The sequence below is a fragment of the Nerophis ophidion genome, linkage group LG02, assembly GCF_033978795.1.
Source record: "Nerophis ophidion isolate RoL-2023_Sa linkage group LG02, RoL_Noph_v1.0, whole genome shotgun sequence".
NCBI lineage: Eukaryota > Metazoa > Chordata > Actinopteri > Syngnathiformes > Syngnathidae > Nerophis > Nerophis ophidion.
The window spans coordinates 31,483,490-31,509,466 of record NC_084612.1 but is presented as its reverse complement, the minus strand read 5'-3'; the positions used below and the strand labels follow the sequence as shown (position 1 = coordinate 31,509,466).

The window sequence follows — 25,977 nt, the reverse complement described above, 5'->3', positions numbered from 1 at the left end:
CCTCTCTGAGCTGCAACCTTATCGTGGTAGAGGAGTTTGCGTGTCCCAATGATCCTAGGAGCTATGTTGTCCGGGGGCATAAAGCCCCCTGGTAGGGTCTCCCAAGGCAAACAGGTTCTAGGTGAGGGATCAGACAAAGAGAAGCTCGAAGACCTTTATGAAGAAGAAAAAGCATGGACCCAGATTTCCCTCGCCCGGACGCGGGTCACCGGGGCCCCCCTGGGCGGCAGCCGAAGGCAGGGCACTTGGCGGTCCGATCCTCGGCTACAAAAGCTAGCTTTTGGGACGTGGAACGTCACTACACTGGGGGGGAAAGAGCCTGAGCTAGTGCGCGAAGTCGAGAAATTCCGGCTGGATATAGTCGGACTCACTTCGACGCACAGCAAGGGCTCTGGAACCACTTCTCTCGAGAGGGATTGGACCCTCTTCCACTCTGGCGTTGCCGGCAGTGAGAGGCGACGGGCTGGGGTGGCAATTCTTGTTTCTCCCCGGCTCAAAGCCTGTACGTTGGAGTTCAACCCGGTGGACGAAAGGGTAGCATCCCCCCGCCTTCGGGTGGGGGGACGGGTCCTGACTGTTGTTTGTGCTTACACACCAAACAGCAGTTCAGAGTACCCACCCTTTTTGGGAACACTCGAGGGAGTACTGGAAAGTGCTCCCCTGGGTGATTCCCTTGTCCTACTGGGAGACTTCAACGCTCACGTTGGCAACGACAGTGAAACCGTGAGAGGCGTGATTGGGAAGAATGGCCGCCCGAATCTGAACCCGAGTGGTGTTTTGTTATTGGACTTTTGTGCTCATCACAGTTTGTCCATAACAAACACCATGTTCAAACATAAGGGTGTCCATATGTGCACTTGGCACCAGGACACCCTAGGCCGCAGTTCCATGATCGACTCTGTAGTTGTGTCATCGGATTTGCGGCCTTATGTTTTGGACACTCGGGTGAAGAGAGGGGCGGAGCTTTCTACCGATCACCACCTGGTGGGGAGTTGGCTGCGATGGGGGGGGAGGATGCCGGACAGACCTGGCAGGCCCAAACGCATTGTGAGGGTCTGCTGGGAACGTCTGGCAGAGTCTCCTGTCAGACAAAGTTTCAATTCCCACCTCCGGAAGAACTTTGAACATGTCACGAGGGAGGTGCTGGACATTGAGTCCGAGTGGATCATGTTCCGCACCTCTATTGTCGAGGCGGCAGATCGGAGCTGTGGCCGCAAGGTAGTTGGTACCTGTCGGGGCGGGAATCCTAAAACCCCTTGGTGGACACCAGCGGTGAGGGATGCCGTCAAGCTGAAGAAGGAGTCCTATCGGGTCCTTTTGGCTCATAGGACTCCAGAGGCAGTGGACAGGTACCGACAGGCCAAGCGGTGTGCAGCTTCAGCGGTCGCGGAGGCAAAAACTCGGACATGGGAAGAGTTCGGGGAACCCATGGAAGACGACTTCCGGATGGCTTCGAAGCGATTCTGGACCACCGTCCGCCGCCTCAGGAAGGGGAAGCAGTGCACTATCAACACCGTGTATGGTGCGGATGGTGTTCTGCTGACCTCAACTGCGGATGTTGTGGATAGGTGGAAGGAATACTTTGAAGACCTCCTCAATCCCACCAACACGTCTTCCTATGAGGAAGCAGTGCCTGGGGAATCTGTGGTGGACTCTCCTATTTCTGGGGCTGAGGTCGCTGAGGTAGTTAAAAAGCTCCTCGGTGGCAAGGCCCCAGGGGTGGACGAGATCCGCCCGGAGTTCCTTAAGGCTCTGGATGCTGTGGGGCTGTCTTGGTTGACAAGACTTTGCAGCATCGCGTGGACATCGGGGGCGGTACCTCTGGATTGGCAGACCGGGGTGGTGGTTCCTCTCTTTAAGAAGGGGGACCGGAGGGTGTGTTCCAACTATCGTGGAATCACAATCCTCAGCCTTCCCGGTAAGGTTTATTCAGGTGTACTGGAGAGGAGGCTACGCCGGATAGTCGAACCTCGGATTCAGAAGGAACAGTGTGGTTTTCGTCCTGGTCGTGGAACTGTGGACCAGCTCTACACTCTCGGCAGGGTTCTTGAGGGTGCATGGGAGTTTGCCCAACCAATCTACATGTGCTTTGTGGACTTGGAGAAGGCATCCAACCATGTCCCTCGGGAAGTCCTGTGGGGAGTGCTCAGAGAGTATGGGGTATCGGACTGTCTTATTGTGGCGGTCCGCTCCCTGTACGATCAGTGCCAGAGCTTGGTCCGCATTGCCGGCAGTAAGTCGAACACATTTCCAGTGAGGGTTGGACTCCGCCAAGGCTGTCCTTTGTCACCGATTCTGTTCATAACTTTTATGGACAGAATTTCTAGGTGCAGTCAAGGCGTTGAGGGGTTCCGGTTTGGTAACCGCAGGATTAGGTCTCTGCTTTTTGCAGATGATGTGGTCCTGATGGCTTCATCTGACCGGGATCTTCAGCTCTCGCTGGATCGGTTCCCTGCCGAGTGTGAAGCGACCGGAATGAGAATCAGCACCTCCAAGTCCGAGTCCATGGTTCTCGCCCGGAAAAGGGTGGAATGCCATCTCCGGGTTGGGGAGGAGACCCTGCCCCAAGTGGAGGAGTTCAAGTACCTAGGAGTCTTGTTCACGAGTGAGGGAAGAGTGGATCGTGAGATCGACAGGCGGATCGGTGCGGCGTCTTCAGTAATGCAGACGTTGTACCGATCCTTTGTGGTGAAGAAGGAGCTGAGCCGGAAGGCAAAGCTCTCAATTTACCGGTCGATCTACGTTCCCATCCTCACCTATGGTCATGAGCTTTGGGCCATGACCGAAAGGATAAGATCACGGGTACAAGCGGCCGAAATGAGTTTCCTCCGCCGTGTGGCGGGGCTCTCCCTTAGAGATAGGGTGAGAAGCTCTGCCATCCGGGAGGAACTCAAAGTAAAGCCGCTGCTCCTCCACATCGAGAGGAGCCAGATGAGGATTTTCGGGCATCTGCTCAGGATGCCACCCGAACGCCTCCCTAGGGAGGTATTTAGGGCACGTCCAACCGGTAGGAGGCCACGGGGACGACCCAGGACACGTTGGGAAGACTATGTCTCCTGGCCGGCCTGGGAACGCCTCGGGATCCCCCGGGAAGAGCTAGACGAAGTGGCTGGGGAGAGGGAAGTCTGGGTTTCCCTGCTTAGGCTGTTGCCCCCGCGACCCGACCTCAGATAAGCGGAAGATGATGGACGGATGGATGGAATTTAAGTGGTGGCGTACTGGCATTAAGTACTTAATTATCAGTAAATTCTCTACATTAGGGCTATTCAACTGGTGGCCCATGGGCCTAATTCGGCATTGAGATCATTACATGAAAGCCCCCGAGTTCAGCTCAAAATTTGAGGGTTAAACATTTTTGCAGCAAATTTCTAAAAACACTTTAGTGCTCCGGTTGCATAGAGGAATTTGGCAGATCCTTGCAATGACATTAAAACCTTGCTAGCACTGGGGTATCAAACTTGTGATTTACATAACTGAATTGTTCCTCAAGGCACCGCTTTAAGTACTCTCCTTTTTTTCAATTAAAATGTGTTTTCCTAATGTGACTTATGTAACTAAGGTGCGACTGTAGTTTGTTTAATTCAGATCATTGTATAATCATTTGCTAAACATCTTTATTTATACTAGTGGTGTTCCCCAAGGTTCCATTTTAGGTCCTCTCTTTTTCAACTGGTGGTCCATGAGTTAAGTTAAAAAACTTTTTGCAGCAGATTTTTAATACGCTAGCGGGCTGTTATAAACATGATCTTTGACTAGCTTTTTTGCAGAAGTTTTTTGAAAACAGCAAACAAATTGACAAAAATGTTACTTCTACAGTATAGGACGCTGGTTGTCTGGATTTTACATAATAAGAGAAACAGTTAAGAGAGAAGTTATGCACCCGGTCCTTAGCTTTTTGGAAATGTGGCTCTCAAAACAACGGAGTTGAATATGCCTGCTCTACATGATGGTTTCACTGACTGACAAATATTTTCAGGGTTTTCTGACAGACCTGCTGAAGAAAGCTAACAGAAGCTATGATGACAAGAAGCTCCATGAGTACACACACACTATTGTGAGTATAATTTGGCAAAAACATGCCATTGTTTTTTGTTATTTAGGAAAATACAACAACATTGGAAATAATTTCACAGCTTGTATTTTTAATCAAGCATCATCACAAAATGGCATTGCATTAAATTCTATCTTCAACTATGATCTTAAATCCTGGAAACTTTAACTGCAAAATGCCCCCCCCCAAAAAAAAAGGGTAAAAGGCACACTGTCACGGTGGCACATGTTGGCTGATGGCATGACCCCAGGATGCAGTGACAGATGCCGGTATACAGGTGAAGCCTTTATGTATTTACTTAGATAGCATAAAACAGCAGACACTAAAGGCAAGGCAGTAGCGGCAGCAGAGTAACCTTCCATCCATTTCCTACCGCTTGTCCCTTTTGGAGTCGTAAGGGGTGCTGGAGCCTATCTCAGCTGCATTTGAGGCTTTTGAGGCACAGGTTTTAACCTCTGTGCTGCCCTTACTACTTTGTTTTTATTTATGTATTAATATACATATATTTTTTTATTTTATTTGTGTATGTATTTTTAAAGTACATTATTTTAATTTTACATGAATAATTTTTAGTTATTCTCCTGTGTAAACGCCTCAAAGGGTGTGTTTTCCTCAACCCTCGGTGCCATGTCTTGTTATTGTCAATGTAGCTGCGTGTGTGTTTTATTTTCTCCCCGTTTAATTTATTTAAATCCCTTTGTGTGGCAACTTGCCTGGATATGAAGAGTGCTATCTAAATAATGTTTTGATTGACTGATAAAATATGTGTAAGACACAACATAATTGAATAGTCTACCTCACTGGTTGACAAGAATTGTGTCAAATGTCTTAACAACCTAATGTGAATTTAACAATATGTGCAATTGTAGTGGTGTGGAACTGCAATGCATCATACCCAGAGGCATTTTTCATATTCTGCCCCCTTCATGCATGCATTGTAATTGTACACTACTGCAAACTACATGCACAATAATAAACATAGTGTTTATTATTCCTCTAATGTTGTCAACTTGAGTTGTATTCATGTAAAAAGGCAGGCATTCTTTAGTCAGCGCTCGTATTGGATATTCTAAAGCCAATACATTGATTGAGGCATCAGCGTGTGCTCACTTGAAGCACTTCATAATGCACACATTTAACATGAATGTAGAACGACTGCTGTCTATGCTTCCTGATAAAATTCTCTGTTAATCCTCTTTCCCTGCAGCTAACGATGTTTGATCTGAATGGTGATGGGAAGCTGGGTCTTTCTGAGATGGCAAGGTTTGTCTTTAATTCATAAACCTCAGAAGCCCCTCATGAAGACAACATTAACACTTTGTGTCACTGCAGGCTCTTGCCCGTGCAGGAGAACTTCTTGCTGAAGTTTCAGGTAATATAATACACACATTAGGATCCTAATGAAAATACTTTGGTATGAATTCATTAATGCTTACTGTTGAGTGACTAAAACATCTCGTGTGATGTAAAAAACAAGAGCAGACGTTGGAAATAGCACGATTCAGCACTGCAAGAGGATTAAATGTGCTGAATGGACATATGGCACATTGACACAAATGCATGGTTTCTTTAAGTCCTGCAGTAATCATGTTTCGCAATATTACTACGTCTGCTTAGAAGGTTGTTGTTTGTCTCTTCGTTAGCGAGATGATGCAATTAGGGTTTTCACAAGCACAAATATGGTCTAAAAATCACAAATTGCCCGCCAGAGACAATGTTGTTTTTGGCTTTCTTTAACATTGTCCAACAATTGAATCGTAAATCGACGGATAAAAAGGTGCAACGATCCTCAAGAAGGAACACAAAAACAATTACATAGCAAGAGTTACTTTTCTGTTTTTCCTCAATTTTTTTGACACCACGCAAAATAAAATAAAGTAATGATAAGTCAGAGGTTAAGACCTGTCTCATCCGCTCACTCGCTCGGTGCGTGTGAGATTGTGACATTGCTGTCACTCAAAAGCTTTGAAGTTACACAAAAAACTATAACATTATTTTCTGAAAACACTTTAACTACTGCTGGTCATAGCAAGTTGGCGCTTTAAACAAGAAAATACAATTTCACTAGAGCCAATCAGAATCCAATAATAATAGGGAAGCAGAAGAAAAACTGAATATCATGCTTAAATTGAAAAGAAATAGAAATATACCTAAAGAGATCAGCCACATCGCGCTACAAAATTTGCGGTAAAGGAAAATACAGTACTACGGTACAGCAGTATTGGCCACCAGATGAGACTCAACCCATCAGAGCACACTTTTCAGTATTGTGGCTACTGATTGGCTCAGCCTCAGAGAGCTTTACTATATCAGATTAAATGAGTGTAAATGTGACTATGGGAGTGTTATTTCATGTATAGAGGACTCTCAAGAAGTTAAAACACCCATTTAGAATGTTGTAAACACATTTATGATGCTCTATCTTTGAAAATAATACATTTATAATTAATAATTTAACATGTTCAGGCACTGAACTAATTAACAGCGATAAATAAGGGATTACTTAATATGTATTTATTTATTTATCAGGACAATTGAAGAAACGACTCAGCCCAAAGACATTTTCTTCACCTTGGTTAGAATACTAAAATAATTTAGAAATAAATTCAAATAATAAAATGCAATGTTTGTGTAGAAAAACGTCCAAAATGCATTTATAATTAAATTAAAACGTTTCATTTATTTTAGACCAAGCCAGATTTTTTTATACAGCAGCACATTGTTTCAATATCAAATACATCAATACAGCCACGCACCTGAATTAGATTGCGGCGGGGTCGCTCCCGGCACGCCCCGCCTCTCCGCTCCTCCGCATTTTCAGCCTCCTTGCCGCCATCTTGGGCAGGGCCACAGCGTGCCCTGCCCCGCCGTCGGCCAGTCAGCTGCGCCTCCCCACACATATCCATTCACTTTAATGCATATCCTCTGCCTTCAAGATATGATAGGTAAAATACTGTACACCCTATTTGGTTATTACTATGCAAAAAATTCTAAGATTGTTGCACGGTGTCAATGTTAATTTTTCCCATAGGCCCAATGGTGATCCTACCACATGGATGCTATGTTCCCATGCAAACACACTCCAGTTTGTGAGAGCAGATCAACAATTCCATTCTGTCAAAGGATTAGCTCGTCTGATCGGGATTAATTCAACGCTAGTCCCAGTTATCATAATCTGCATGGATTAATATCAGCTGTTGGCTCTGCTGGGGCTTTTACTGCTCTCTAGAAATGTCCCTCCGGCTTCTAACAATTTTCTCCCTCTTTAATGCCCACAGGGCATCAGGCTCACCGTCAAGGAATTTGACTCCCTCTTCACACTCTATGATAAGGTGAAAAATACTCGTTCTTTATGTTAAAGTAGATCATGTGTTCCTGACTAACAAATCCAGTAATGAGACATCTGAAGAAAATGTGGGGAGGATTTTGTACAGTGTTGTCTATTAATCTAGAATGACATTTGTGAGGTATTAGCAAGGGCATAGACCTGGGGTGACATTGAGTCATCAGTCATGGCTGACCTTAGAGGGTCGCTTGTAACAGCAAATATTATATAAATTTGCCTACGCATTTGTTTATTATACATATATTTTTTTAAATAAATCTGTAGATTTCACAGTAAAAAACTGGCAACAGAATTTTAGAATATAGTGTTGTTTTTGTGACGTTTGGTGGGCATCGTGGTGTGGATTGCGTTCTCTCGTTGGTGCAGTCAGAATAGAACACAGCGTGAAGGTAGGAATGATGATTTAATTATATACTAAAGAAGAACCTAAGAACAAAAAGACTTGCACAATGGCACTATAAACAAACCAACAGAACTAACATCTGAGCTAGGAGGAACAAAAGACGCTAGCATGTGAGCTAGGGAAACAAACACACAAATAGCATGGAAGCTAATCGAATACAAAAAGGTATTTACCACAATGCGGACAGCGACGTCACCTGTTGCATGAAAAGCAATTTACACTGCGAGGACGAAGGAACAAAAAGGGCAGGCTTAAGTAGGGACAGAAAATTAGGAGGCAGGTGCGCGACGACAAACAAGAGACAGGTGACACTAAATGCGTAAGTAGGCAAGAGAAACAAAACGGGAAGTGCCACCAGGAACTAAGGATGTCAAATACTAAACAAGGTGATTGTTGCGATCTGCTGCTCAGATCTTCACGTGTTTGTTTTTTCATTCTCAGTCTGACCCGTTTATTTCCTGTTTTTGTCCATCACTATGGTTACACATCAGTCCACCTGTTAGTCTCGCCCCGCACACCTGCTACTAATTTTCACCCTCCTATTTAAGCTCACCTTTTCTGTTTACTCATTCTCGGATCCTAATTTGCCCACGCGCATCAGTGACGACTCTCATCATTCGTATGTATTTTCTCGCTAGCTCTCACGCCAAGCCACTTTATTGTCTAGCTTTCATGCTAAATGTTTTGTTTACTCTTTTGTGTCCTCGTACCAAGTTCTAGTTTTCCTTGTTTTAGCCTAGCTTTCACGCTAGCGTCTTTTGTTTACTTTCTCTCTTTACACCAGTATTTTTGTTCATAGACTTTTGTTATTAAATACCCTTTATCTTACCTATGCTGTGTTCTGCTTCGACGCATCCACGGGAAAACCACACCGGCATTACCATGCCGAAGAAGAGTCTTCACAGTAGGATCCGAGCATTAAAAAGTTTTTCCGCGTCTGGCAACCACGAGGAGACCTTCGACGAAGGCACATGGAGGGTATTCCGAGCGATGGAGGCTGAAACTCTCCGATGCAATCCAGACGAAAGCATGATGTGGGACCTGGAGGGAAAACTGGTTCCGATCGATGCTTCCGGGAGCGGTGAGTTTCCCTCCCGCAGCGCTCGCGCTCGTCCGCGTAGGCGGAAGCCGCGAAGTATGGCTTCGTCGGGCGACAGTGACTTGCCCACTCCATGTCTCCCTCCTCACGAACACAGCAACCTACAGTCAGCACACAAAACCCCTACACCATTGTTTGGGGACCCAATAACACACTTTGCTAACAGTTTTACCGACTGGGCAAATTCCCAACTTGTGTCCCGCGCAGATGACGTCATTTCGTCGACGCCCCCCGGTAACGCAAACCCGTCTTCCGATGATGACGTCATCAACAAGGAATTTTTTGGGGAAGATTCGTTTTCTCAGCCATTTTCAAATGACAATAACATTAATAATAAGATACAAAAGTATCAGGATATTTTTTCTTATTATTCTAGTCAACCTCAGTCACCTAGTTTTTCTTCTAACCCACCGTTTAAACCTCATTCTCTGCCCAAGTCCAAGGTTTTTTCTCCCTTTTCAAAGGGACACTCTGGACAATATAGAGGGGAGGGGTCTGCCTGCCTCCAAACCTCCCACCACCCTCCCTTATGGTCAGTCCCTGACCACAGGGAACGGGTCTGGGATTCCCGTCTGGAGGGGGGGGCTACGGCCTATAGCTGTGTTGCGGAGGTAGGGCAGACGCTACCTCTTCTTAAAACTACTAAGCCTCCTAGACCTCCACCACCGGTGTTTACCCCTGTTAAGCCACTACGGCCTCCTAGACCTCCTCCACCGGTGTTCTCCCCGGTCAAGTCACGCCCTCTTAGACCTCCTCCACCTGTGTTCCGTCCGTGCCCTAGTTCTAGTTTTAGTCACAGTCTCTCTCAGAGTTCGAGTCCCAGCCTTCTTCGTAGCCCATGCTCTAGTCCTACTCGTAGACCGACTTGTAGACTGAGTCGTAGTCCAAGTCCTGGTCCGAGTTTCCGTTCTGATTCTAGTTGTAGTCCTAGTCTTTCTCGTAGTCGTCGTAGTCCTAGTTCCACTCGTAGACTGATCCGTAGTCCGAGTCCTGTTTCGAGTCCGGTCCCGAGTCTTGTTTCTTGCCTTTGTAATATTAGTACTGATTCCCCTCGTGGTCTTAGTCCGAACCCTAGTCCTTACCCAAGTTCTTGCCCGAGCACCAGTTTGATTGTTAGTCCCAGTCCTTGCCCAAGCCCTAGTTTGACCGTTTGTCCTAGTTCTTGCCCAAGCCCTGGTATGACTGTAAGTCCTGGTCATTGCCCAAGCCCTTCTCAAAGCACTAGTGTGATTGTAAGTCCTGGTCCTCTCTCAAGTCCTTGCCCGAGTCCTAGTGTTTGTCTTATCACTCATCATAGTCCTAGTCCTGCTCACAGCCAGTCCCCTAGTTCTCCTCGGCAGACCCCTGTGCCTGCTCCTCGGCTGAAGCCGACACCTGCTCCTCGGCTGAAGCCGACACCTGCTCCTCGGCTGAAGCCGACACCTGCTCCTCGGCTGAAGCCGACACCTGCTCCTCGGCTGAAGCCGACACCTGCTCCTCGGCTGAAGCCGACACCTGCTCCTCGGCTGAAGCCGACTCCTGCTCCTCGGCTGAAGCCGACACCTGCTCCTCGGCTGAAGCCGACACCTGCTCCTCGGCTGAAGCCGACACCTGCTCCTCGGCTGAAGCCGACACCTGCTCCTCGGCTGAAGCCGACACCTGCTCCTCGGCTGAAGCCGACACCTGCTCCTCGGCTGAAGCCGACACCTGCTCCTCTGCTGAAGCCGACACCTGCTCCTCTGCTGAAGCCGACACCTGCTCCTCTGCTGAAGCCGACACCTGCTCCTCTGCTGAAGCCGACACCTGCTCCTCGGCTGAAGCCGACACCTGCTCCTCGGCTGAAGCCGACACCTGCTCCTCGGCTGAAGCCGACACCTGCTCCTCGGCTGAAGCCGACACCTGCTCCTCGGCTGAAGCCGACACCTGCTCCTCGGCTGAAGCCGACACCTGCTCCTCGGCTGAAGCCGACACCTGCTCCTCGGCTGGTTCTCACGCCAGCACATGACTCTGACCTGGTTTTCACGCCAGCACATGACTCTGACCTGGTTTTCACGCCAGAATTAGACTCTGACCTGGTTTTCACGCCAGAATTAGACTCTGACCTGGTTTTCACGCCAGAATTAGACTCTGACCTGGTTTTCACGCCAGAATTAGACTCTGACCTGGTTTTCACGCCAGAATTAGACTCTGACCTGGTTTTCACGCCAGAATTAGACTCTGACCTGGTTTTCACGCCAGAATTAGACTCTGACCTGGTTTTCACGCCAGAATTAGACTCTGACCTGGTTTTCACGCCAGAATTAGACTCTGACCTGGTTTTCACGCCAGAATTAGACTCTGACCTGGTTTTCACGCCAGCACAAACTCCAAGGCTGGAGTCCACTCCGGTACCAGCACCACGACAGGTACCGGTGCCAGCTCCGTGCCGCCAAGCACCGGTGCCAGCTCCGCGCCGCCAAGCACCGCCGACGACGGGGCTGGAGCCCACACCAGCGCCGACGACGGGGCTGGAGCCCACACCAGCGCCGACGGCTCCCAGGCCGCCTCCGACGACTCCTGCGGCTCCCAGGCCGCCTCCGACGACTCCTGCGGCTCCCAGGCCGCCTCCGACGACTCCTGCGGCTCCCAGGCCGCCTCCGACGACTCCTGCGGCTCCCAGGCCGCCTCCGACGACTCCTGCGGCTGCAGCACCCGCATCATCCTCGCCAGCTGCACTCGGGCCTGCTTTGGCTGCAGTCCCCGCACCCTCGTCTGCTGCTTCCAAGCCTGCTGGGATTTCGGTGCTGAGGCGTCGTCCACCACGTCGATCACGGGCGTGGCCTCTGCGAGGTCATCCTCCTCGCCAGACACTCCCTCCTCCATGTCGGCCACGGATGTGGCCGTGCCCGGGTCGTCCGCCTCGCCGGGCACCTCATCCTGCGATGCGGCCACTAATGTGGCCTTTTCGAGGTCGCCCGCCAAAACTTTTTCGGCAGCAGCGTTCCACCCGCCGCCGCCACATGATGTGTCCTCGGTGGATTCGGGGACATGCGATCTGGCGACCCTCCACCGTGGCCTCCCTCCGCCCTCCCTTCGTTTGTGAACTTTCTGGTTTTGGGGAGGGGGTTCAAGTTTTTGTTTGTTTTTTAAGACATCTGGTATCTGTCTTTTGTTGGGGGGGAATACTGTTGCGATCTGCTGCTCAGATCTTCACGTGTTTGTTTTTTCATTCTCAGTCTGACCCGTTTATTTCCTGTTTTTGTCCATCACTATGGTTACACATCAGTCCACCTGTTAGTCTCGCCCCGCACACCTGCTACTAATTTTCACCCTCCTATTTAAGCTCACCTTTTCTGTTTACTCATTCTCGGATCCTAATTTGCCCACGCGCATCAGTGACGACTCTCATCATTCGTATGTATTTTCTCGCTAGCTCTCACGCCAAGCCACTTTATTGTCTAGCTTTCATGCTAAATGTTTTGTTTACTCTTTTGTGTCCTCGTACCAAGTTCTAGTTTTCCTTGTTTTAGCCTAGCTTTCACGCTAGCGTCTTTTGTTTACTTTTTCTCTTTACACCAGTATTTTTGTTCATAGACTTTTGTTATTAAATACCCTTTATCTTACCTATGCTGTGTTCTGCTTCGACGCATCCACGGGAAAACCACACCGGCATTACCATGCCGAAGAAGAGTCTTCACAGTGATAACACAACAGAACAAAACCAGAACATGCCATGATCCAAGTAGTGGATCATGACAGTTTTGTTTACGGTAATTTGAAAAGCGGTTTTACTGGCAGTTTAGTCACCAGCATGTTACTGTAAAATTGAGAGTGATTTTTAGAACATATTACTGTAAATGGGAAAAACAGTATTGCAGGTTTTTAGGAATTCTGACAACTAAGCTGCCAGTTTATTTTTTAGGTAAAATGTTTTACTATTATTCTATTTACAGTAAAGCACCGTAATAACAACAACTGTAGAGTTTATGGTGAAAAAACAAACTGCCTGCTTAATCGACATAATTTTATGGTAGAGTATTTTCAATTTACAGTTGAATGCGTTAAAAAACTACCGTACATTTTACCGTAAAATTTCTAATTTTTACAGTCTACAATTTGATGGATAACTTGCGTTAAAATCGTAAGTCAAGCAGATATTTAGGTATTAATTTTGATATTGACTAAAAAGTGTTTGAGAAGTATGACACAGTAATATTATATTTGTTGCAATATTGGATAATGGTCATGTTTAAGAGATATGCAATTTTGTACAGTATATATGTTTTTTTATGTCAAAATGGGAAAAAAAACTGTACATTTAGTAAGAAAAGATAAAGTACTTTCTTAATGCATTTTAATTCCAGGCATTCGCGGGACACATACAATTATGTGGCGGGCCAAATCCGACCCCCGGCCTTGAGTTTGACACCAGTGCCAAAGAACAACAGAAACCAAACTAAATACGTGTGATACCTCACACTTTTTAAAAATACCTATTCCAAATTTCTAAATAAAATCTTTCTTTTCTCGGTAGTACAGTACATTTTTGGGTAGGACAAATTAATCTGTCTCCAATATTGGGGGGACACATCCCCCATACCCTGTAGCGGTCAGTACAAATGAGTAGCGAGATAAATGTGTCTTGACTACTGTACAGCCAATCATAGTAACATAGTGTCAAGTTATGGGCTGCATGAGTGCTGTCAGCAATGGGGAGCTGTGGTTCTCTGAGGGAAACATGAATTCCAACATGTTACTGTTTTATTCTGAAACAGAGCATTATCCCTTCACTGGCTAAATGGCAAGTTGCTAACATGATAGGGAGCCCTTTCAAGATGAGAAGTGTCTTGCTGAGGAAGCTGAAGGTGAAGATGATCGAGAAGTGGAGTATAACATCAGACCTGAACACAATTAAGCAGAAGGTGGAGAACTGCAACCAGCAATGTCATCATGGAGGAGTGGAAGAGGATTCCATTGCAACTGGTCAATATTATGTCCAAGTTGATTAAAGTGCTAAACGGTAACAATGATCCATCCATTTTCTACCGCTTGTCCCTCTCGGGGTTGCGAGGGGTATTAATACTTGGGACAAGAAAACGGTTAATCTAACATAGCGTTTTGTGAATGTTTTGTGGTCCATAGTAAGGGGTTCAAAAAATCAATTTGCAATCAAATTGCAATATTTTTTATTCTGATTTTAAAACAATTTCTTATTTTCAACAATAAATTCAAAAAATATTTTTTAAGAATACATTTTTGGATTAAAAAACATTAAGCCACTATAATTGATATTATTATTATTATTATTATTGATGTTTTTGCCTTTAAAAACAAAACAAATGTTTTTTCCTTTTTTTAGTTTTGTATTTAATAAGTACTGTATTTGTATGGATTTTCAATAGCTCAGTACATTTTTATACTGAGTACTGTATTGTAAAGCTGGGATTGGGTTGGAGTTGGGGTTGCTCTATTTTCTTTTATTAGATTGATTAACATTCTGTTTTGAAACTTTTATTAGTAGATTGCACAGTACAGTACATATTCCGTACAATTGACCACTAAATGGTAACACCCAAATAAGTTTTTAAGTTTAAGTCGGGGTCCACGTTAATCAATTCGTGATTTTCGTAAAGCCATTTTTAACCATATGTTTATAAAAATACCTTTTTTTAATGCCAACACTTTGCTTACTATATAAGTCCAAAGTCAGCAGCCAAGAGGAGCTTTTGTAAAATGTAATCTATATTGAAAAGGTTTTTATTACAATTAATATACCAAGTACAGTACAAGAATCATGTTGAATAGAGAATCGATTCTGAATTGAATCGTCACTTCAAAAATCAAAATCGAATCAAATCGTAAGGTGCCCAAAGATTCCCACATCTAGTGTACAGTATATATATTTCTGCTCCAACGGTTTATGAATACAATATGTGTCTACCCATTTCTATGCCTTTGCTCTATACTGCTTTGCTAGCTGTACACTGATACATCCAAGTTATATTCCAGCTTTATACTAGAATAACCTGGTTGCTGCATCTAAGCTATTTGGTACATCCAGATGTTTTTTTTGTCCTTTGTCCTCAGCACAGCTGTGGATTCTTCATAAACACTGCATAACTAATGAGAATCCACTTCATGTGTTTATCCATTAGGATGGTAACGGCTACATAGACGAGCAGGAGCTGGATGCTTTGCTGAAGGACCTCTGTGACAAGAACAAAATGGTAGTAGATACAGTGAGATGTACACCACCCCACCCCACACTCACCCTGACTAACAGAGATCATGTTGACAGGATGTGGAAGTAACAGGACTGTCAGACTACAAGAAGAGCATCATGGCTCTGTCAGACGGAGGGAAACTATTTCGCGCCGAACTGGAGATCGTCCTGTGTCGGGACTCCACGCTGTGAGACGCCTGCCCCCTTTGCCTCCTTCCTACCTGTGCATGTGTGACCTTAAACCCCGCTTACACTGCTAGAGAGAAAACAAAAAAGTGCTCCTAAAAGAACACAGTGAACTGCTGGCCCTGATGTTTAAGCTTCTTTTTTACATAGTGAAATAGACCTAGCAATATTGTGTCCTTCTTTATTTTTGAATACCCATTTTAATATGTATATGCAGTTTTACATTAACCCATCTATGTCCCCGCCCCCATTTGACACTTTTGTTCATGTGTTCTATTTATTTTACTTCTATTCAATGCCGTCTTGTTTATTTCATAAGGCTTGTACTGTTCAATTAAATATATTACAGAGAGAATGAATAAATATAACAACAGTCTCCTGCTCCAAATTCTCCTCAAGCGCCATGCAGGAGGATTATTTCACCTTGTAACAATGCAATGTGCAAGGAAATCATTTCATCCCAGAGGAATGGAGCGCAGATTAAAGTTCCAGCGCAGGAAGATAAGCATTGCGGCAGGAGGAGTGATACAACTTCACTGTCCAATCTCCGGCTAACAGAAAGCGGGACACAGCCGGGTTGGAGCTCCTCCATTTTTCATGCAGCAAAAGCTTTTGTGACACTTTTAGATAAAAGTGAGCCGAGTGGGCAAAAACCATGTGAGCACGGGGTGGGATTGTTTCATTCCTGCTACAAGAATATCAACAATGCGGCAAAACATGAGTAGACAACTTGACTTGCATTTCTTTATGTATGTGTGTACCTCAATCACATCAATTGTTACTGTGTCATATAGAAAACTGTCTTATTCACACAATTAGGTTTTGGAATATAAATCTATCAGCATTATTTGCAACACACTTTCAGTTATTACCTTTCTTGACTGCTATATAGAAAGAACACCTTCCAAATATATATATATATATATATATATATATATATATATATATATATATATATATATATATATATAAAGGTAATAACTGAAAGTGTGTTGCAAATAATACTAATAGATTAATGTTCCAAAACCTAATTCAAGTATATATATATATATATGTATATATATATATATATATATATATATATATATATAATATAGTTGAGGTTTCTGTGGTTTATCTGTTATACAGTGCTCAATATCAGGGTAGAGCGGAATATACATTAGGTAAGGAAAAAACACAGAGGCTATTTCATCCCTACAAGCCTGTTTCGCCTGTCTCGCTGCTCTTCAGGGAATTTTCTGCTCTTCCCCTGAAGACTTGTAGGGATGAAATAGCCTCTGTGTTGTTTCCTGACCTAACGTATGTGTGTGTTTATATATATATATATATATATATATATATATATATATATATATATACACACATATACATATATGTATATACACACAAAATGGGTATTTCTGTCTTTCATCCCGTCGTACATTTTTTTCCCCTTTTACGGAAGGTTTTTTGTTGAGAATAAATAATGAAAAAAACACTTAATGAACGGTTTAAAGGCTTACTGAAATGAGATTTTCTTATTCAAACGGGGATAGCAGGTCATTCTATGTGTCACACTTGATCATTTCGCTATATTGCCATATTTTTGCTGAAAGGATTTAGTAGAGAACATCCACGATAAAGTTCGCAACTTCCGGTGCTAAGAGAAAAGCCCTGCCTCTACCTGAAGTCGCAGACGATGACGTCACATGTTTGATGGCTCCTCACATATTCACATTGTTTTTAATGAAGCCTCCAACAAAAAGTGCTATTCGGACCGAGAAAACGACAATTTCCCCATTAATTTGAACGAGGATGAAAAATGTATATATATATTTATATATATATATATGTATATGTGTGTACATATATATAAATATATGTTTGTGTATATATATATATATATATATATATATATATATATATATATATATATATATATATATATATATAAATATATACATACATACATCATAGAGCAGTCTATCTTCCATCAATTAATCATCAGCACTTTCATCTTTAATTAAACTCACGATTTTTGAAGCATTCTGTCTCTCTCACACACACACACGCACAAGCACACTTTGTGGATTGTACAAATGCTCACACAAATACAAGAGGGGGAAATGGGTGACACAACTCAGTGTAGTCAAAGCTGCTAACTGCTGACAACAAGGAAGGACACTTATGTCCGCTCTGATTCCTTCACACACATCAGCCACTCGCAGTGAGGGAGATGAGACGAGAGGCCGAAACAAACAGATGCGATTCTCTCCCTACTCACACACACACACACACACACACACAAACACACACACACACACACACACACACACACACACACACACATCTGCGCGCACACGCAAAGGCAGTGGACCAAAAAAGAGCGCATATGATTGTTGTTACAAGAATACACTGCAGATTATTGAGTCTCCTAAAGTTACATGCATACTTCTTAAAGGGGAACTGCACCATCATTATGAGGGACAAGAACACACATCTTTTTTTTCTTTTTTTAAAGGATTTTAGCCTTCAAAACCCTCCATTAACATTTTATGTACACACTGCAAGTCTTTATATGATGTAGTAACAGACATGTTCATAACAATATGTAATATGTTCAATGTTTACTGTATTTTGGTCATTTTAAGCAATGCTGGAACTTCCTCAGATGATGAACTATACTGCTTCTAGAAGCAAGCATGCCAAGGAAGGGTGAAACGTTGAAGCAGACAGAAGCCGAGAGAGTGAGGTCGGCGTGACTTTATGCCAACATAAATGGAGTGCTTACCCAAAATAAACCGGAAAAAACTTTCCTGGCCAGCTGGACCAAACGCAGAACTGTCCATCAAGTGAGTGACTATGATATCAATCATGATACATGCAGAACGTCATGCATGTTATTACACAACCACATACTCTGTCGAGCTAGCTGTGTACAAACAAAACATGGAATAATACAAACCCTGTTTCCATATGAGTTGGGAAATTGTGTTAGATGTAAATATAAATGGAATACAATGGTTTGCGAATCCTTTTCAACCCATATTCAGTTGAAGGCACAACGAAGACCAGATAGTTGATGTTCAAACTCATATACTTTTTTTTTTTTTTTTGCAAATAACAATTAACTTAGAATTTCATGGCTGCAACACTTGCCAAAGTAGTTGGGAAAGGGCATGCTCACCACTTTGTTACTTTACCTTTTCTTTTAACAACACTCAATAAATGTTTGGGAACTGAGGGAACTAAGTGTTGAAGCTTTGAAAGTGGAATTCATTCTCATTCTTGTTTTATGTAGAGCTTCAGTCGTTCAACAGTCCAGGGTCTCCGCTGTCGTATTTTACATTTCATAATGCGCCACACATTTTCGATGGGAGACAGGTCTGGACTACAGGCGGGCCAGGAAAGTACCCGGACTCTTTTACTACGAAGCAACACTGTTGTAACACGTGGCTTGGCATTGTCTTGCTGAAATAAACAGGGACGTCCATGATAACGTTGCTTGGATGACAACATATGTTGCTCCAAAACCTGTATGGACCATCCATCCATCCATCCATCATCTTCCGCTTATCCGAGGTCGGGTCGCGGGGGCAACAGCCTAAGCAGGGAAACCCAGACTTCCCTCTCCCCAGCCACTTCGTCTAGCTCTTCCCGGGGGATCCCGAGGCGTTCCCAGGCCAGCCGGGAGACATAGTCTTCCCAACGTGTCCTGGGTCTTCCCCGTGGCCTCCTACCGGTTGGACGTGCCCTAAACACCTCCCTAGGGAGGCGTTCTGGTGGCATCCTGACCAGATGCCCGAACCACCTCATCTGGCTCCTCTCGATGTGGAGGAGCAGCGGCTTTACTTTGAGTTCCTCCCGGATGGCAGAGCTTCTCACCCTATCTCTAAGGGAGAGCCCCGCCACACGGCGGAGGAAACTCATTTCGGCCGCTTGTACCCGTGATCTTATCCTTTCGGTCATGACCCAAAGCTCATGACCATAGGTGAGGATGGGAACGTAGATCGACCGGTAAATTGAGAGCTTTGCCTTCCGGCTCAGCTCCTTCTTCACCGCAACGGATCGGTACAACGTCCGCATTACTGAAGACGCCGCACCGATCCGCCTGTCGATCTCACGATCCACTCTTCCCTCACTCGTGAACAAGACTCCTAGGTACTTGAACTCCTCCACTTGGGGCAGGGTCTCCTCCCCAACCCGGAGATGGCACTCCACCCTTTTCCGGGCGAGAACCATGGACTCGGACTTGGAGGTGCTGATTCTCATTCCGGTCGCTTCACAGTCGGCTGCGAACCGATCCAGCGAGAGCTGAAGATCCCGGTCAGATGAAGCCATCAGGACCACATCATCTGCAAAAAGCAGAGACCTAATCCTGCGGTTACCAAACCGGAACCCCTCAACGCCTTGACTGCGCCTAGAAATTCTGTCCATAAAAGTTATGAACAGAATCGGTGACAAAGGACAGCCTTGGCAGAGTCCAACCCTCACTGGAAATGTGTTCGACTTACTGCCGGCAATGCGAACCAAGCTCTGGCACTGATCGTACAGGGAACGGACCGCCACAATAAGACAGTCCGATACCCCATACTCTCTGAGCACTCCCCACAGGACTTCCCGAGGGACACGGTCGAATGCCTTCTCCAAGTCCACAAAGCACATGTAGACTGGTTGGGCAAACTCCCATGCACCCTCAAGAACCCTGCCGAGAGTATAGAGCTGGTCCACAGTTCCACGACCAGGACGAAAACCACACTGTTCCTCCTGAATCCGAGGTTCGACTATGCGACGTAGCCTCCTCTCCAGTACACCTGAATAAACCTTACCGGGAAGGCTGAGGAGTGTGATCCCACGATAGTTGGAACACACCCTCCGGTCCCCCTTCTTAAAGAGAGGAACCACCACCCCGGTCTGCCAATCCAGAGGTACCGCCCCCGATGTCCACGCGATGCTGCAAAGTCTTGTCAACCAAGACAGCCCCACAGCATCCAGAGCCTTAAGGAACTCCGGGCGGATCTCGTCCACCCCTGGGGCCTTGCCACCGAGGAGCTTTTTAACTACCTCAGCGACCTCAGCCCCAGAAATAGGAGAGTCCACCACAGATTCCCCAGGCACTGCTTCCTCATAGGAAGACGTGTTGGTGGGATTGAGGAGGTCTTCGAAGTATTCCCTCCACCTATCCACAACATCCGCAGTCGAGGTCAGCAGACCACCATCCGCACCATACACGGTGTTGATAGTGCACTGCTTCCCTTTCCTGAGGCGGCGGACGGTGGTCCAGAATCGCTTCGAAGCCGTCCGGAAGTCGTTTTCCATGGCTTCCCCGAACTCTTCCCATGTCCGAGTTTTTGCCTCCGCGACCGCTGAAGCTGCACACCGCTTGGCCTGTCGGTACCTGTCCACTGCCTCCAGGGTCCTATGAGCCAAAAGGACCCGATAGGACTCCTTCTTCAGCTTGACGGCATCCCTCACCGCTGGTGTCCACCAAGGGGTTTTAGGATTGCCGCCCCAACAGGCACCAACTACCTTGCGGCCACAGCTCCGATCTGCCGCCTCGACAATAGAGGTGCGGAACATGGTCCACTCGGACTCAATGTCCAGCACCTCCCTCGTGACATGTTCAAAGTTCTTCCGGAGGTGGGAATTGAAACTTTGTCTGACAGGAGACTCTGCCAGACGTTCCCAGCAGACCCTCACAATGCGTTTGGGCCTCCCAGGTCTGTCCGGCATCCGCCCCCACCATCGCAGCCAACTCACCACCAGGTGGTGATCGGTAGAAAGCTCCGCCCCTCTCTTCACCCGAGTGTCCAAAACATGAGGCCGCAAATCCGATGACACAACTACAAAGTCGATCATGGAACTGCGGCCTAGGGTGTCCTGGTGCCAAGTGCACATATGGACACCCTTATGTTTGAACATGGTGTTTGTTATCGACAAACTGTGACGAGCACAAAAGTCCAATAACAAAACACCACTCGGGTTCAGATCACGCCTCTCCAGGTTTCACTGTCGTTGCCAACGTGAGCGTTGAAGTCTCCCAGTAGGACAAGGGAATCACCCGGGGGAGCACTTTCCAGTACTCCCTCGAGTGTTCCCAAAAAGGGTGGGTACTCTGAACTGCTGTTTGGTGCATAAGCACAAACAACAGTCAGGACCCGTCCCCCCACCCGAAGGCGGAGGGAGGCTACCCTTTCGTCCACCGGGTTGAACTCCAACGTACAGGCTTTGAGCCGGGGGGAAACAAGAATTGCCACCCCAGCCCGTCGCCTCTCACTGCCGGCAACGCCAGAGTGGAAGAGGGTCCAATCCCTCTCGAGAGAAGTGGTTCCAGAGCCCTTGCTGTGCGTCGAAGTGAGTCCAACTATATCCAGCCGGAATTTCTCGACTTCGCGCACCAGCTCAGGCTCTTTCCCCCCCAGTGACGTGACGTTCCACGTCCCAAGAGCTAGCTTCTGTAGCCGAGGATCGGACCGCCAAGTGCCCTGCCTTCGGCTGTCGCCCAGCTCACAATGCACCCGACCTCTATGGCCCCTGCTATGGGTGGTGAGCCCATTGGAGGGGTGACCCACGTTGCCTCTTCGGGCTGTGCCCGGCCGGGCCCCATGGGAACAGGCCCGGCCACCAGGCGCTCGCCATCGTGCCCCACCTCCGGGCCTGGCTCCAGAGGGGGGCCCCGGTGACCCGCGTCCGGGCGAGGGAAATCTGGTTCCATGGTTTTTCATCTTCATAAAGGTCTTCGAGCTGCTCTTTGTCTGATCCCTCACCTAGAACCTGTTTGCCTTGGGAGACCCTACCAGGGGGCTTTATGCCCCCGGACAAATAGCTCCTAGGATCATTGGGACACGCAAACTCCTCTACCACGATAAGGTTGCAGCTCAGAGAGGAGACCTGTATGGACCATTCAGCATTAATGGTGCTTTCACAGATGGGTAAGTTACCCATGCCTTGGGCACTAATGCACCCCCATACCATCACAGATGCTGGCTTTTAAACTTTGCGCCTATAACAATCCTGATGGTTATTTTCCTCTTTGTTCCAGAGGACACCACGTCCACAGTTTCAAAATATAATTTGAAATGTGGACTCGTCAGACCACAGAACACTTTTCCACTTTGCATCAGTCCATCTTAGATGACCTTGGGCCCAGCGAAGCCGGCGGCGTTTCTGGGCGTTTCTGATAACTGGGTTTTGCTTTGCATAGTAGAGTTTTAACTTGCATTTACAGATGTAGCGACCAACAGTAGTTACTGACAGTGGTTTTATGAAGTGTTCCTGAGCCCATGTGGTGATATCCTTTACACGTTGATGTCGGTTTTTGATGCAGTACCGCCTGAGGGATCAAAGGTCCGCAATATCGTCGCTTACGTGCAGTGATTTCTCCAGATTCTCTGAATCTTTTGAGGATGTTATGGACCGTAGATGGTAAAATCCATAAATTCCTTGCAATAGCTCGATGAGAAATGTTGTTCTGAAACTGTTCAACAATTTGCTTACAAATCGGTGATCCTCGCCCCCTCCTTGTTTGTGAATTACTTAGCATTTCATGGAATCTGCTTTTATACCCAATTATGGCACCCACCTGTTCCCAATTAGCCTGCACACCTGTAGGATGTTCTAAACAAGTGTTTGATGAGCATTGCTTAACTTTATCAGTATTTATTGCCACTTTCCCAACTTCTTTGTCATGTGTTGCTGGCATCAAATTCTAAAGGTAATGATTATTTGGAAAAAAAAATGTTTATCAGCTTGAGCATCAAATATGTTGTCTTTGTAGCATATTCAATTGAATCATTGTATTCCGTTTATATTTACTTCTAACACAATTTTCCAACTCATATGGAAACAGGTTTTGTACTTTACAAATACTGTATTATTGTTGTTTATGTTTTTTAGTCAGTACAGATTGGTTTCCTATTGCATTGTGTTGTGCATTAAAAACTCAAATGTGATTCGGGTGCTGACGTATAAGCCTGCTTATTTAATGCCTTGTTAGCTTTTACGGCTATTGCTGTAGCACGCCAATGTGTAACTCTGCTGGAAAAATAGTTTCTCAGTATTTGCTCTTGCAATAACAATTTCGCAATAGCTTGATTTTTAAACAGGTTACGAAAAATAAATAAAGCATTGTTGATGGTTTTGGAACGCATTTTTAAAGTAATTTACAGGTAGAATTGATTGTTCCCATTAGCTGCATTGCTAGCCACCGAGAACGAGTCGATGTTCATATGTTTCAATTAAAAAACCCCAAAACAAACTTGTGTCTTCTTGTCTCTCATAAGGATTGCGAATTAAAGGCAAAATTCCCCAAAAAGTGTGGTTCCCCTTTAAAACACATAATGTTAATACCGTCATCACCTGTTTGACCTGGCTAATAAGTTTCAGACCTGAAAACCTAAAATATTTTTTGCAAAATCTGACAATTTTTATTCAATTAAATATTTTTATAGTTACAGCATAAAAAAATTGTTTAAGACATTCTAACTACAGTAGAACCTTAATCTACAAACGTAATTGGCTGTTGAACATGGTTTGTAATTCAAGGTTTGTACAGTAAAGCGGAGTTCCCCATAAAAACATTGTAAACATGAATAATGGGTTCTAGTCCCTACAGAAGTCCCTATTTTAGTAAAACATTGCACACCTAAAAGAGATACATATATATATATATATATTTTATATATATATATATAAATATACATATATATAAATCAAACATAACAAGGGGGAAATTAATCAGGAGCCGAGGATGTCGTTGTGGCTAGTGCAGCCCTTTCAGAAACTCGTGATTTAGGGCTATATAAGTGAACATTGATTGATGATTCAATCAACAATATTTTCATTGTTAAAACAACACAACAACAACAGCAGGCTCAACTGTTAAGGCATGGACACAAAGTCAATTGGATGCTCTAAAAAACATTAACAACCATGTTGCTACATTGATTTAAAAAAAATAAACAGTAAATTAATTTTTACCTGTCTGTCGGCGAATTTCAGACGATGTGCCATCACAAAACAGAGAAGGGAGGAGGCGTGGAGGAGTGGAAGTGTTTGGGGGTCCCCTCTCCTCTCTAAGTTTATGTTGACAGAGAACCCCTCCTTCTTTCCGGGCTGGTTTGTTGGCTTTTTTCTTAACCAATAAGCAAATTAGATAAACTTGGGGAATGGCGAGAAAACCCCCCACACTGAAGCACTGAGAAGTGGCGACCGATTCACATCCTGCGAAAACGTGATGTGATGTTGGGGGCTCCGCCTCTCCAAATGTGTACAGTGCTGCACCCTAAGACTTCCAGCAGCACACAAAACAAAAGAATAGTTCGCACACAGAGGCATATTTGGCGCGATCTAAAGATTTGTAAACCGAAAAGTTTGCAGGGGTTATTAAATCGAGGTTCCATTGTATGTTTATTTGTTTGGCGTTATTAGTGGCCTCTTAACATGAAATAACACCCATATAGTCACCTTTACACTCGTAGCCTTGAGTGTGTTCTACTGTAGATTACAGTACTGCCTGGGGGATCCTCCAAATGTGAGTCCACCGTCGTCACACTTGCCTGTTGTGCGCTTGCTTTTTTTTCGCCTACTGAAGATGTACCCGTCTGGTGCTCGTATCCTCCCTCCTCGTCGACACAGGTTGTCTTCCCTACAATCACTCGCAGCGAGGGCGCAGAATAGCAACCCTTCATCAACTCCTCCCTCCGCCCTCCCTTGATTTTGAACTTTTTTCTTTTGGGGACTAAAACGTCTGGAATCCATTTGTGTAGGAGCTACTGTCAAGACCTGTTACAGTATGTCAGGCCTGAATCGATTTTGTATTTTTGTATGTTTGGTGTTTTGGTTCCTGTCTCACGCGCTTATTTTTCATTCCACATTCTTTTTCCCTTCACCACTCCGCTGGTTTCCGCACTGTTTTCCTCACCTGCTCCTGATTAGCAATCAGTGGATTCACCTATCTGATCGCTAATCAAGAGGGTTTATAGTCCAGCTTCACTTGCCTCTGGCTGCTGGTTCATTTTTTTATTTTTTTTTCAAGAATGGATAAGTTAATTATCATGAAGCATTTAAGTCTCACCTTAAAACTCATCTGTATACTCTAGCCTTTAAATAGACCTCCTTTTTAGACCAGTTGATCTGCCGCTTCTTTTCTTTTTTCTCCTATGTCCCCCCCCTCCCTTGTGGAGGGGGTCCGGTCCGATGACCATGGATGAAGTACTGGGTGTCCAGAGTCGAGACCCAGGATGGACCGCTCGTCGGGACCCAGGATGGACCGCTCGCCTGTGTATCAGTTGGGGACATCTCTACGCTGCTGATCCGCCTCCGCTTGGGACGGTTTCCTGTAGACGAGACTCTCGCTGCTGTCTTGGATCCGCTTTGAACTGAACTCTCGCGGCTGTGTTGGAGCCACTATGGATTGAACTTTCACAGTATCATGTTAGACCCGCTCGGGGGGAGGGGGGGTTGTCCACATCTGAGATCCTCTCCAAGGTTTCTCATAGTCAGCATTGTCACTGGCGTCCCACTGGATGTGAATTCTCCCTGCCCACTGGGTGTGAGTTTTCCTTGCCCTTTTGTGGGTTCTTCCGAGGATGTTGTAGTCGTAATGATTTGTGCAGTCCTTTGAGACATTTGTGATTTGGGGCTATATAAATAAACATTGATTGATGTGCACTTCCCTGCTGCAATTACAACTTGTTTTTTGGTAAATAACTGCATAATTTTGCCTGTGCGC

The 25,977-nt window shown here is 45.5% G+C and overlaps 1 protein-coding gene across 2 annotated transcripts in view; it reads left to right on the top strand.

Annotated features, from left to right (window-relative positions):
- LOC133539369 (calretinin-like) overlaps positions 1-15,642 on the top strand; it is a 50,499-nt gene extending 34,857 nt beyond the window's left edge. For both annotated transcript variants that reach the window (XM_061881433.1, XM_061881434.1), the window contains 6 exons: positions 3,977-4,054; positions 5,259-5,314; positions 5,384-5,423; positions 7,330-7,383; positions 15,013-15,084; positions 15,156-15,642. In XM_061881433.1, the coding sequence (XP_061737417.1) occupies positions 3,977-4,054; positions 5,259-5,314; positions 5,384-5,423; positions 7,330-7,383; positions 15,013-15,084; positions 15,156-15,272 (417 nt within the window). In that variant the 3' untranslated portion in view covers positions 15,273-15,642. The remainder of the gene's footprint in view (positions 1-3,976; positions 4,055-5,258; positions 5,315-5,383; positions 5,424-7,329; positions 7,384-15,012; positions 15,085-15,155) is intronic.
- Positions 15,643-25,977: the final 10,335 nt, after the last annotated feature.